Genomic DNA, 10,215 nt, shown 5'->3' with positions numbered 1-10,215 from the left:
CACCCAGAACCCTCTCAACCCACATCTGGATCCCCTGACACTAAGCCCCTCCACATGTGGATCCTTCTGGGCTGAGCCTGCCTGCCCACACCTGGTACAGAGGGGCAGGGCTCTGGGGTGTTTCTGGGGCAGGCCCAGGCCTTGTGCTGTGTCAGGGTTGGGTGCAGCCCCACCGCTGAGTCTGGATGGTGATCACCCACCTCTGTGCAGCCAATGGCCTGTGCTCCCCAATGCCATGCTGGACCCTCCACATTTATTTGACCAATAGAATTTGAAGAATTTTAAAATATGCACAGAACTTTTAATTTTTTGGAACAGAATGCCCTCAGGAGTAAGGAGGAATAAGGATCAGGGCTGCACAGAGGTTTTAAGGGGTCTAGGCCAGAATCTGAAACTAAGACACCCCCCACCCAACAATTTAACACCAAAGGAAAACTGGGGTAGGTGGAATGAGAGTGAGCTTAGACTACACTCAGCTCAAACCACAGATTTGACTCCTGCCCCAGGGCCATACCTGTAGTTTGACCTCTATATTTGGGTAGGCAGCTCCACTCAGGCCAGTGGGGCTACATGGGGAGCAAATTCTGCACCTGCCTGTTTGCAGTTGGGGGGGTGCAGCTCCCTCTCCCGCAAACTACACCCATGCTGGGAGTGGACCTGGCTCCCCACTTGTTACTGGGCAAACAGGAAGGGGTGAGAGGTTTGGAGGGGCCTCTCTTGCCCAGCAGGTGCCAAAGGTGGATAAGTCACGCTCACCAGGAGCAAAAACAGAGAGCCCTAGAACCAAATCATTTTTTCATTCTCTGCTCCTGCTTCAACCTGAAGAAATCGTATAAGGCTATGTCTACCCTAGGGACCTTACAGCTTGTAAGTAAGTAAGACTTGTGCTGCCGTAAGGTCTCCCGTGTAGCCACTCTTTGCCTGCAGGAGAGCATGGAGGTCTAAGAGGTGGCTGGGCTGCTGTTGTCAACACAAAACATGCTTGGCTTTCAAGCAAACATGCCAAACCTGTGGAAAAAAACACAGAAATTGGGCTTTTTTTGGTTGTTGTTTGTTTAATTGGCTTGTGAGTTGCTTGTTGGCTAGTTTCTGGCTTGTAGCTTGTTTGGCATGTAGCTTGTTGCTTTTTTTTTTCTTTTTTGGGATCAGCTCCCAGCAAGGGGGAGCAAGCAGGGGGGAGACTCAGGGGTGCACAGCAGGCCCACCACAGTCCCAGACTGCACAGCGGGGAATCTAGTCACACAGAGTGTTGGGGTTCTTATGGATTGGCTTGTTTTGAAAGGGGATGAGCTTGATTTTTGCTTTATCGTGAAAGCAGGGCGTTTATTTACCACGTGAGTTGGCAACTGTGCTTTCAAGCAAGCGCAGTCACACCCAGGAGGCAGTAGACAGCAAGAGCAGCAGCCCTAGACCTTGTGCTGCCTGTAACCCTGGTCTCCCATCGGCCACCCCCGTTGCGATCTGTCTGGTTTACGCTGTAAGCGCCTCAGGGTCGTGACTTGCCAACGGCGTTTGTAACGTGACCCGCACACCTGGGCCTGCAGGGAGAACGGCGGGGGGGAACGGCGCCGGGGAGCCCAGCGAGGCAGAGCATCCGCCCCCCCGACGGCCACCTCCCGGTAAGCAGCCCGGACAAGCCGCCGGCGCAGGAGGGCACGGCCAGGGGCTCCCTCCTGCCTCCGCCCGCCAGCGGCGCGCTCACTCTGGGGGCGGGGCTGGCTCCGGCGGCCGCTGCCGCGCTCAGATCGGATTCGGGCTGAGCCCCGCCTTCCCACTATGATTGGTCGTGGCGCCGGAGGCTCTTCCCTGGACCCCCGCCCCCAGATCTCCTGGGTGACCGGGACGCTGTTCGCGCCAGGGGTCGCGCTCCCCCCTGCCCTCGGAATGGCAGCGCATGCGCACATGACATATTGACTCGGGAGCCCCGGGCGAGAAGATGAAGGTAAAGTTCCAAAATGCCGTTATTGGGGCGGGTCTGGGGCTCACCGGGGACTGGGCGCCCCCAGCTGCCTGAGCTCCTCTGGCGCGGCGGCAGCAGGCCGTTGTGGAGGCTGAGGGGCCTAGTGATTAGGCGGCCGGGCCCGGGGCCTGCAGCGCTTCGACGCTCTAGCCTGGCGGGGGCTGCAGCGCGCGGGAGGCAGGGCTGGGGGCGTGGAGCGGGGGGGGGCGGCCTCGGGGACACGCTGACGTGCCCTGCCCTGGAGGGCAGCGGTGACCCGAGGGGCGGGGGCTGGTTTAGAGCAATGCGGGAGGGGTGAGCGGCAAGGGGGCTGGTGGGGGCTCGCGCCTGCAGGGGACAGCAGGGGATGGCGGCCCGCTCTGCTGTGTGGGACGTTGGGGGAACGGGCCTGGGAGCGCAAGAGGGGCGTTTCGGAGCCGGCCCCGTGCCTCTCCCACAGGAAGCCACGCTGCAGAGGAAGCTGCGAGAAACCCTGAAGTGGGCAGTGGGGGAATAACCAGCCCAAGGGGGAGGGGGGGTGGATCTTCTTCCTGAATCCCAACTGTATAGGCCTAGCCCAGGGGTGGGCAAACTTTTTGTCCCAAGGGCCACTGCAGAAGTCAGGGAAAGTCACGGAATCCTTGAGTTCCGTGACCTTCATGACAACCAGTAAGTACGGCTGCGTGTCTATCTTAGACCAGACTTGTTCTATCTTATCCAGATACCTTAGGGCATGGCTACACTTGCAGATGTAGAGTGCTGTGAGTTAAACCCGCCTTTGGAGAGCGCAGTAGGGAAAGCGCTGCAGCCTGTCCACGCTGACAGGAACAAGCGCACTGGCGTGGCTACATTTGCGGCATTGGGAGCGGTGTATTATGGGCAGCTATCCCGCAGAGCACCTCTTCCCATTCTGGCGCTTGGCTTGTGGGAAGGGGGCAGGGGCATTCTGGGTCTTGTCCCAACGCCCCATGATGCATCACTTCGCATCCCAGCAATCCGTGTGCTTCCGTCCACGTTTGGCACCATTTTTTCAATGGTTTTTGTACTGCGCGCTCTGTCTTCCCTTTCGCTCTGCAAGAATGGAGCCCGAACTGCTGAGGAGTATGCTGACAAGTCTGGTCAGCACGTCACATTTGGCAGTCAAATTATTCCTTATGATCCAAAGTGACAGTGAGGGCTCCAACGATGATATCGACTCTAGTAACGCATATGACACAAGTTTGCTTGCGGCATTCACGGACATGCTCACCTCTATGGAATGCTGTTTTTGGGCTCGGGAAACAAGCACTAAGTGGTGGGATCACATCGTCATGCAAGTCTGGGATGACGGGCAATGGCTGCAGAACTTTCAGATGAGAAAATCCACTTTGATGGGACTGTGTGAGGAGCTCGCCCACACCCTGCGGCGCAAGGACATGAGATTGAGAGCTGCCCTGACGGTGGAGAAGCGGGTGGCTATTGCAGTCTGGAAGCTGGCAACTCCAGACAGCTACCAATTGGTGGCTAACCAGTTTTGAGTGGGGAAGTTGACTGTTGGAATCGTGTTGATACAAGTTTGCAGGGCCATTAATCTCATCCTGCTCAGAAGAACCATGACTCTGGGTAATGTGCATGACGTTGTGGATGGCTTTGCACAAATGGGTTTCCCTAACTGCGGAGGGGCGATAGATGGCACACATATTCCAATTCTGGCACCAGCCCACCTAGCCTCCAGGTATGTTAATCGGAAGGGGTATTTCTCTATGGTTCTCTAGGCGCTTGTGGATCACTGTGAGCATTTCATTGACATGAACGCAGGCTGGTCCGGAAAGGTGCATAACACACGCATCTTTTGAACACTAGCCTGTTCAGGAAGCTGCAAGCCAGGACTTTTTTCCCAGACTAGAAGATCACTGTAGGGGAAGTTGAAATGCCCATTGTGATCCTTGGAGCCTTTAAAGCCTTTAAAGCCATGGCTCATGAAACCCTACACAGGGAGCCTTGACAGCAGCAAGGAGCGGTTCAACAACAGGCTGAGCTGGCGCAGAATGACTGTGGAGTGTGCTTTTGGCTGTTTAAAGGGCCGCTGGCACTCTCTGTATGGGACGCTGGACCTGGCCAATGACAGCATTCCTGCGGTTATATCCGCGTGCTGTACCGTCCATAACATTTGTGAAGGGAAGGGTGAATGATTCACTCAGGCATGTAACTTGGAGGTTCAAGACCTGGAGGCTGAATTTGAACAGCCAGAGAGCAGGGCTATTAGAGGAGCCCAGTGTGGGGCTATGAGGATTAGGGTTGCCTTGAGGGAGCAATTTGAGACTGAAAGCCACCAATGATGTCTGGTGCCCTGCACGGGAGTGAAGTGCAGTGGTTCCAATGTTAGTAGGAATCTGTGTTTGCTACACTGACTTGCAGTGCCTGTTTCTTTCCTGGGCTAAGGTATCTTTTACTTTATGCAATTATAAAGAATGTTTTCAAAGCCAAAAAATCCATTTATTGAAAAGAAACACAACTGCTTGGGACACAGAAAGGGCAAGGGGGTGGGGTGGGGAACAGTACAATCTCAGATTTGTGTATGTCCTGTTATCATACCCAGCCTTCCTGTCTGGAGTGCTGTGCAATGAGTGCTGCACTTCAGGATGGCTATGCTGCATGGTGATGGGGGTTGAGTGCAGTGGGTAAGGATTGTAGTTTTCAGGGCTAGGTGGTAACGCTACAGGTGTTGGAGGCAGCTGGTGGTGATAAGAACCTGGATGTTCGGGAAAGTGGGGAAATGCTGGAGGTAACATGGGGGCACAAGGGGAAGAGTTTTGGGACAAGGACTGCAGAGAGGATCGGGCACGGTAGTGCTGCGCCTGCATGGCTACGAGTGCCTGGATCGAGTCCACTTGGCGCTCCATTATGCTTATCAGCTGATCCGTGCTTTGCTGCCGGAGCACCACGCTTTTGTACCAGCGCTCCTCATTCTGCTGGTGGATCCTCCTTTCACTGTCCCGCCACTTCTGCACTTTTCGATTTTCATTACTTGAATGCTGCATTACTTCATGCAAAATGTCTTCCTTGCTTCTACGTGGCCTCTTTCTGATTCTTTGGAGAGAACACGGATGGCTGAGATCTCAAGGTTGCATCTATAAAGGCAAAATGCAACACTTAACAGAGGCAGCATTGTTCACACCAGATAGAGCATTGATTCCCCAGTACTTAAGGGCAAGCACAGTCTGCACAATAGCATAATTTGTCCGCCCCAAAGCGAGCACACACAACCCACAGGAGCCCCAAAATGGTGAGTCAGCACAGGGTCAAGCGTGACTGATTGTTTCACGGCTGTACTGTCCTCTGCGTTTCTGTGCCTTGTGGAGAGCCAACAGCGATATGGGGCCCCTATACTGAACACTGTCCCCACATTTTTCCACAGGAGTTCGTCCTGAAAGATATCTTGATGCTGAGGGTGACCTGGGAAGTAAGGGAGGGTCTTCTTCTGCAATGCGGCTTCTGTCCTGGCCCATATGCAGCTTGCCTGTGTGCAGCAATAGTCCTCCTGCCCCTCACGGCACAGTGGCGTGGAGAAGTTAGTCTTACTGGGACAAGGAACACAGTGGCTCTCCTGAGAAACCTGCGCAAGCTCATTGCCCAAGTTCTGGATGAGACCTTTGAAGAGATCACTGAGGCCGATTACCCCAATGCAAGAGAGCACATCAACGCCCTATTCCGCATCTAGGCATGCATGCAGCCCATACCCTCCTCACCCCCAAGAGCCCACACTGAATAACTTCCTTCACAAAATAAAAACCGCTTACTGAGAACCGCCTCTGGTGTTTGTCTTTCCCCAAGCACCGGCCACCATGACTGGCTACCTTCCTTCTGGCTTGAGAACAGCTCCTGGCTGCATGCATCTAGGGATTCCGGGGTGTCTTCCTCTGCCTCAGCACCCTCACTTCTGCTTTGCTTTTCCTCCTCCTCCTCCTGCTTTGTTGAACTGGGCTCTGAAGTGTCCATGGTGATACTCGGAGTGGAGGTGGGGTCAGCCCCAAGTATCGCATCAAACTCTTTGTAGAAACAGCACGTCGTGGGGCGGCACCAGAGTGGCAGTTTGCCTCGCGGTCTTTGCAGCTCCTTCACTTTAATCCTGCACTGCAGTGCGTCCCGGTCATGGCCCTTTTCCATCATGTCCCTTAATATCTGCCCGAAGGAATCGTAATTCCTATGGCTGGAGTGAGGCTGGGACTGGACAGCTTTCTTCCCCTAAACACTGATGAGATCTAGCACCTCGCCATTGCTCCATACTGGAGATCGCCCGGCACAAGGAGGCATGGTCATCTGGAAAGATTCACTGAGAGCACTCCATGGCTGGCTGAGCAAACTGGAAGAGGATTTTCAAAATTCCCAGAGAATTTAAAGGGCGGGTCTCACGGTTGGTCACCTGAGGGCAGGGCAGTAGAGTTCAAAGTGGTGACCAGAGTGGCTAGAAGAGGCATTGTGGGACACTTCTGGAGGCCGATCAGAGCGCACTAACAGACCAGGGTGTCCACACTGGCACCGCGGTGCTCCAGCGGGGGCACACAAAACGTTATTCCACTCACTGAGGTGGAGTACCAGGAGCGGACCAGCTGCAGAGTCAGAGCGCTCTACGTGCCTTGCCAGTGTAGATGGGTATTGAGCTAGTGCGCCCGGGGCTCCCTTAATGCACTGTAACTCGCACGTGTAGCCAAGCCCTTAGATACTTGGTCTGTGATACTGGAGTATCTGAGCACCTCACAATCTGTACTGTATTTATTCTCTCAACAGCCCTGTGAAGTAGGTTATACTGTTGTCTTCATTTTACAGATGGAAAATTGAGGCACAGAGAGGCTAAGTGACTTGCCCAAGGTCACAAAGGAAGTCTGTGGTGGAGCAGGAAATTGAATCCAGGTTTCCAAGTCTTAGGCTAGTGCCTTAATCACTGGGCCATCCTTCCTCTGATCAAACCTGTCCCATTTTTTTAAAGAATGAACTTCAAATGGGAAACTTCCACAGGCCATGCATAGTGTTGCCAGCCTCAAGTGTTCAAAGCTCATGAGATCTTCTAAAATGAATAATTTCTTTGCTTTTCAATTTCTAAGTCTGCAGGGTGCACTTACTTCATAGTTTCAAGTTTCTTAGCTTTTTTTTCTTTCTTTCTTCCAAACATGAGGGCTACAAACCAGGATGGATTGATGTAAATAAAGGTGATTTAAGCAGAAAGCCTCCATTTAAATCATAGATTTTAAACAACTTTCCCATTTGTACTTCAGTTATTTTCTAAAGAAAGGTACATTTTCATTGGTTGATATAACCATGAAAACATGTTGATTTACAACTAAATAGAGCCTTTAAAGTAAGTTTGGTACATCTGTTTACTACCTAGGGGGGTATACTATAACTATACTATAAATTGTATAGCTTAATATTTTCAGATTCTTAATTGTACATTTTCAGTATGTTAGAAAATGAAAGATATATTGTTTATTTACTAGATAATTAATTTTTTGCTCATGCTTTTTGTCAAGCTGCATTAGGATGGTAACAAACTTACCAAACAGCATATACATTTATTTTCATTAAACAAAACAACATTTAAATTAAATGTTTTTGGATACATAAACTTTTCATCAACACATATTTCATATTTACAACTAAAAGTGATTTATTAAATAGAGGGATTAACTGAACTTAACTGTGATTTAAACTGATTATTTCAGGTCAGCCTGGGAAAATTTTCAAATATGCCTAAGTGAAAGTGACTCGCCTAAGTCTCTTGAAAATGAGACAGTCTCCTAAATTATTTATGCTGACCTATTGTGCCATATTTGTGAAGCTTGATCTCAAAAGTTAGATATTTCCCCACAATTCTGTCTTTATATCAGTGATATTCAAACCTCAGTGGTTCAAGAGCCAACATTACCCTAAAGAGCTGCAGTGCTATGAATTCATTGTTTTATTTAATATAGGTTATTCTCACAGAAAAATGATTGACCAAGTTTTATTTTATCAACTTCACTTGGTTACTAACATAGTAGAAACATCCTGATTGTTTAATAACTTAGATTAATAATTAAATCACACAGTGTTTTAATATCGTGCTGCAAAGAGCTGCAGGAGACGCATTAAAAAGCCACTGCTTTTCTGTATAAAGAAGTCTTTAACTCGGGGTTTTTGACAGAGGCTCATTGATTCAGTATAGTTATTTTTATTTAAATATTTTAAGAGATTACAAGTATTTTAGCCTTTAATATATTTTTGTATTAAATTAAGATTTCATTATAAACAGGTTTTATTTATAAAAAGAAAACTTATAATTTTTCTAATTTAAATAAAATCAAAAATCCAGTTTAAATAAAATTTCCAATTTAAATAAGAAAAGTCAATTTTTTAAATTTTTTTTAGAGAAAATCTTGTATTTTTATCCACCATACTAGAAACTTACTTTTTTTTTTTTTTTCAATGAAAGCTGAGCTTCTTATGCAGTCTCTTAAATCTGGCACCTGTGACTTTAAGAAAATTACTAAATATTGTGAGACTTGTGATAGAATCACAACAGTTGGCAACACTATCAATATCGCTAAAGAATAAAGTTGTGTGGATTTGTAAATAATCTTCAGATTTTATCACATGCAAGGGGTGAAAAGAAAAGGTAATTTTATTTTACAGTTCAGTTACTTGGTTTAGTTTCGTACTTTTACTTTTCTTACCTAAGTAGCAACAATCAAAAGTGCTGTCTTTGCAAAAGTCTGAATTCTCTAACTTAAAATTTTTAAAAAATTGCTATTACAAATTATAGTATATTTGTACTATTTTCATCTTAGGTTTTTAAGGTTGAACTTGTTCAACACCAGCTCTGAAGTCTCTGTCATGAAAGTTCACTTTTCCATGTATAATGAAAGGCCTGCCACAGAATTCCGTCCCCTTTATACATTGTCTATCCTGTAGCCTATCTTTCTTTCTTTGTATTGAATATTAGTTATATTTACTAATATGTACTAGGCAGGTTTAATGTTCTCCAGTGCTTACCATTTTTAAGTTAGTAATTCCCCTCTTTCTTCCCTCAGCGAGTATTTACTCTATTAGAAAAGGCTTTGCTTGGTTCCCCTGTGCAGTTCACCTGGCAGAAAACTTCAGGAAACTTCCTTGCTGTGACAGGGTAAGATAAGAAGTATTTACATATCATTATTATTTATTATAATGTATGTAGATTTAATTGAGTTATTTTCACCCTTTTGTTAATGTTGTATATTTACTGTCACAGTATATGTCACAGTTCCTGAAGTAACTTGCATCTCTGACCCCTTTTTGGCCTTCTTGAGAGTACCCCCTTAGGTCTCAGGCTTCTCAGCCGTTACCATTCTCGGGGTAGAGTCCTGTGGTTCTCCACCTCTAGACCAGGCAGTTAAGCTGCAATTCTTCCTGTAATTCACTGTGATTACTACAGTAGATCTGACTTCAGTTTAGCACCTATGGTCCAGTTTTCTCAAGGGCAATGACAGGATTAACTAGTGACCAACCAGGCAATGATAGGGTTAACCATTGACCAGCAGCACTTTTATAGTTTTCATTTCTTTGTTTGTCAAGTTTTTTGAAATGGGTCAAACTAGTATAGGTAGACTTGGTAGAATTCAAATTTTTTTTTTTTTTTGTAATTTAGGCAACTAATACGTATTTTTATTTTTAAGATTTTTGTTTGATTTTTAACTATTTTAATTTTTACAATTGCTGGAAATTAAGGGAGAAGGAAGGGTTGGGTTAGCATTAGGGTAGCACTAACTGTGGAGCTCCAAGGGGTTCCTAGGACTGGCAACACGGCTGCAGTGCCCCCTACATAGCTGAGGGATCCAAGATACCTAGGTAAAAGATGCCAGATATGCTGTCATCCTCAATTGGTGGAGTAGAGACCTCCGGCAAAGACTCCAAGGAGAAGGATGAGCCCTTGGACACAGAAGGAGGCCACCCTGCTGCTGAAGAAGTTCATCCCAGGGACCGCTCCTCTGTTTCTGGTGGGTGGGTGAGTGAGTGCAGCTCCTCTGTCATGGCCCCAGAGGGTTCCCTCCATGGCTGCAGGGCCTGTGACACTTGATTCCTGCAGGTGCAAGGTGCGGGGAAAGTTGCGGTCCTGCAGGGAAGAGCAGAGACTCCTCTCCAGAGCTATGAGGAAGAAGACAAGCCCCTAGCCTGAGGGGAGGCCACCCCACTGCCGAATGGCTCTTGCCTAGGGACAGAGCCCTCCCAGTACATCATCCTTGCAGTACTGGCTCGGGATCTCTGCTCTGCCTCTCCAGGACCTC

The 10,215-nt window shown here is 48.2% G+C and overlaps 1 protein-coding gene across 4 annotated transcripts in view; it reads left to right on the top strand.

Moving 5' to 3' along the window:
• The first annotated feature begins 1,554 nt into the window (after nucleotides 1-1,554).
• The window catches only part of WDR19 (WD repeat domain 19), a 111,374-nt gene continuing 102,713 nt past the window's right edge, over nucleotides 1,555-10,215 (top strand). The window contains exons 1-2 of one of the 4 annotated variants that reach the window (XM_038401074.2): nucleotides 1,555-1,942; nucleotides 8,986-9,077. In XM_038401074.2, the coding sequence (XP_038257002.1) occupies nucleotides 1,937-1,942; nucleotides 8,986-9,077 (98 nt within the window). In that variant the 5' untranslated portion in view covers nucleotides 1,555-1,936. Of the gene's footprint in view, nucleotides 1,943-2,589; nucleotides 2,609-6,496; nucleotides 7,126-8,985; nucleotides 9,078-10,215 lie in introns of those variants that run through there. The other 3 variants (XM_038401073.2, XM_038401078.2, XM_043513943.1) reach the window with 3 other exon arrangements.

The sequence above is a fragment of the Dermochelys coriacea genome, chromosome 4, assembly GCF_009764565.3.
Source record: "Dermochelys coriacea isolate rDerCor1 chromosome 4, rDerCor1.pri.v4, whole genome shotgun sequence".
Taxonomy (NCBI): domain Eukaryota; kingdom Metazoa; phylum Chordata; order Testudines; family Dermochelyidae; genus Dermochelys; species Dermochelys coriacea.
The sequence above is the reverse complement of the archived record's forward strand: the minus strand, read 5'-3'. Positions and strand labels throughout refer to the sequence as shown.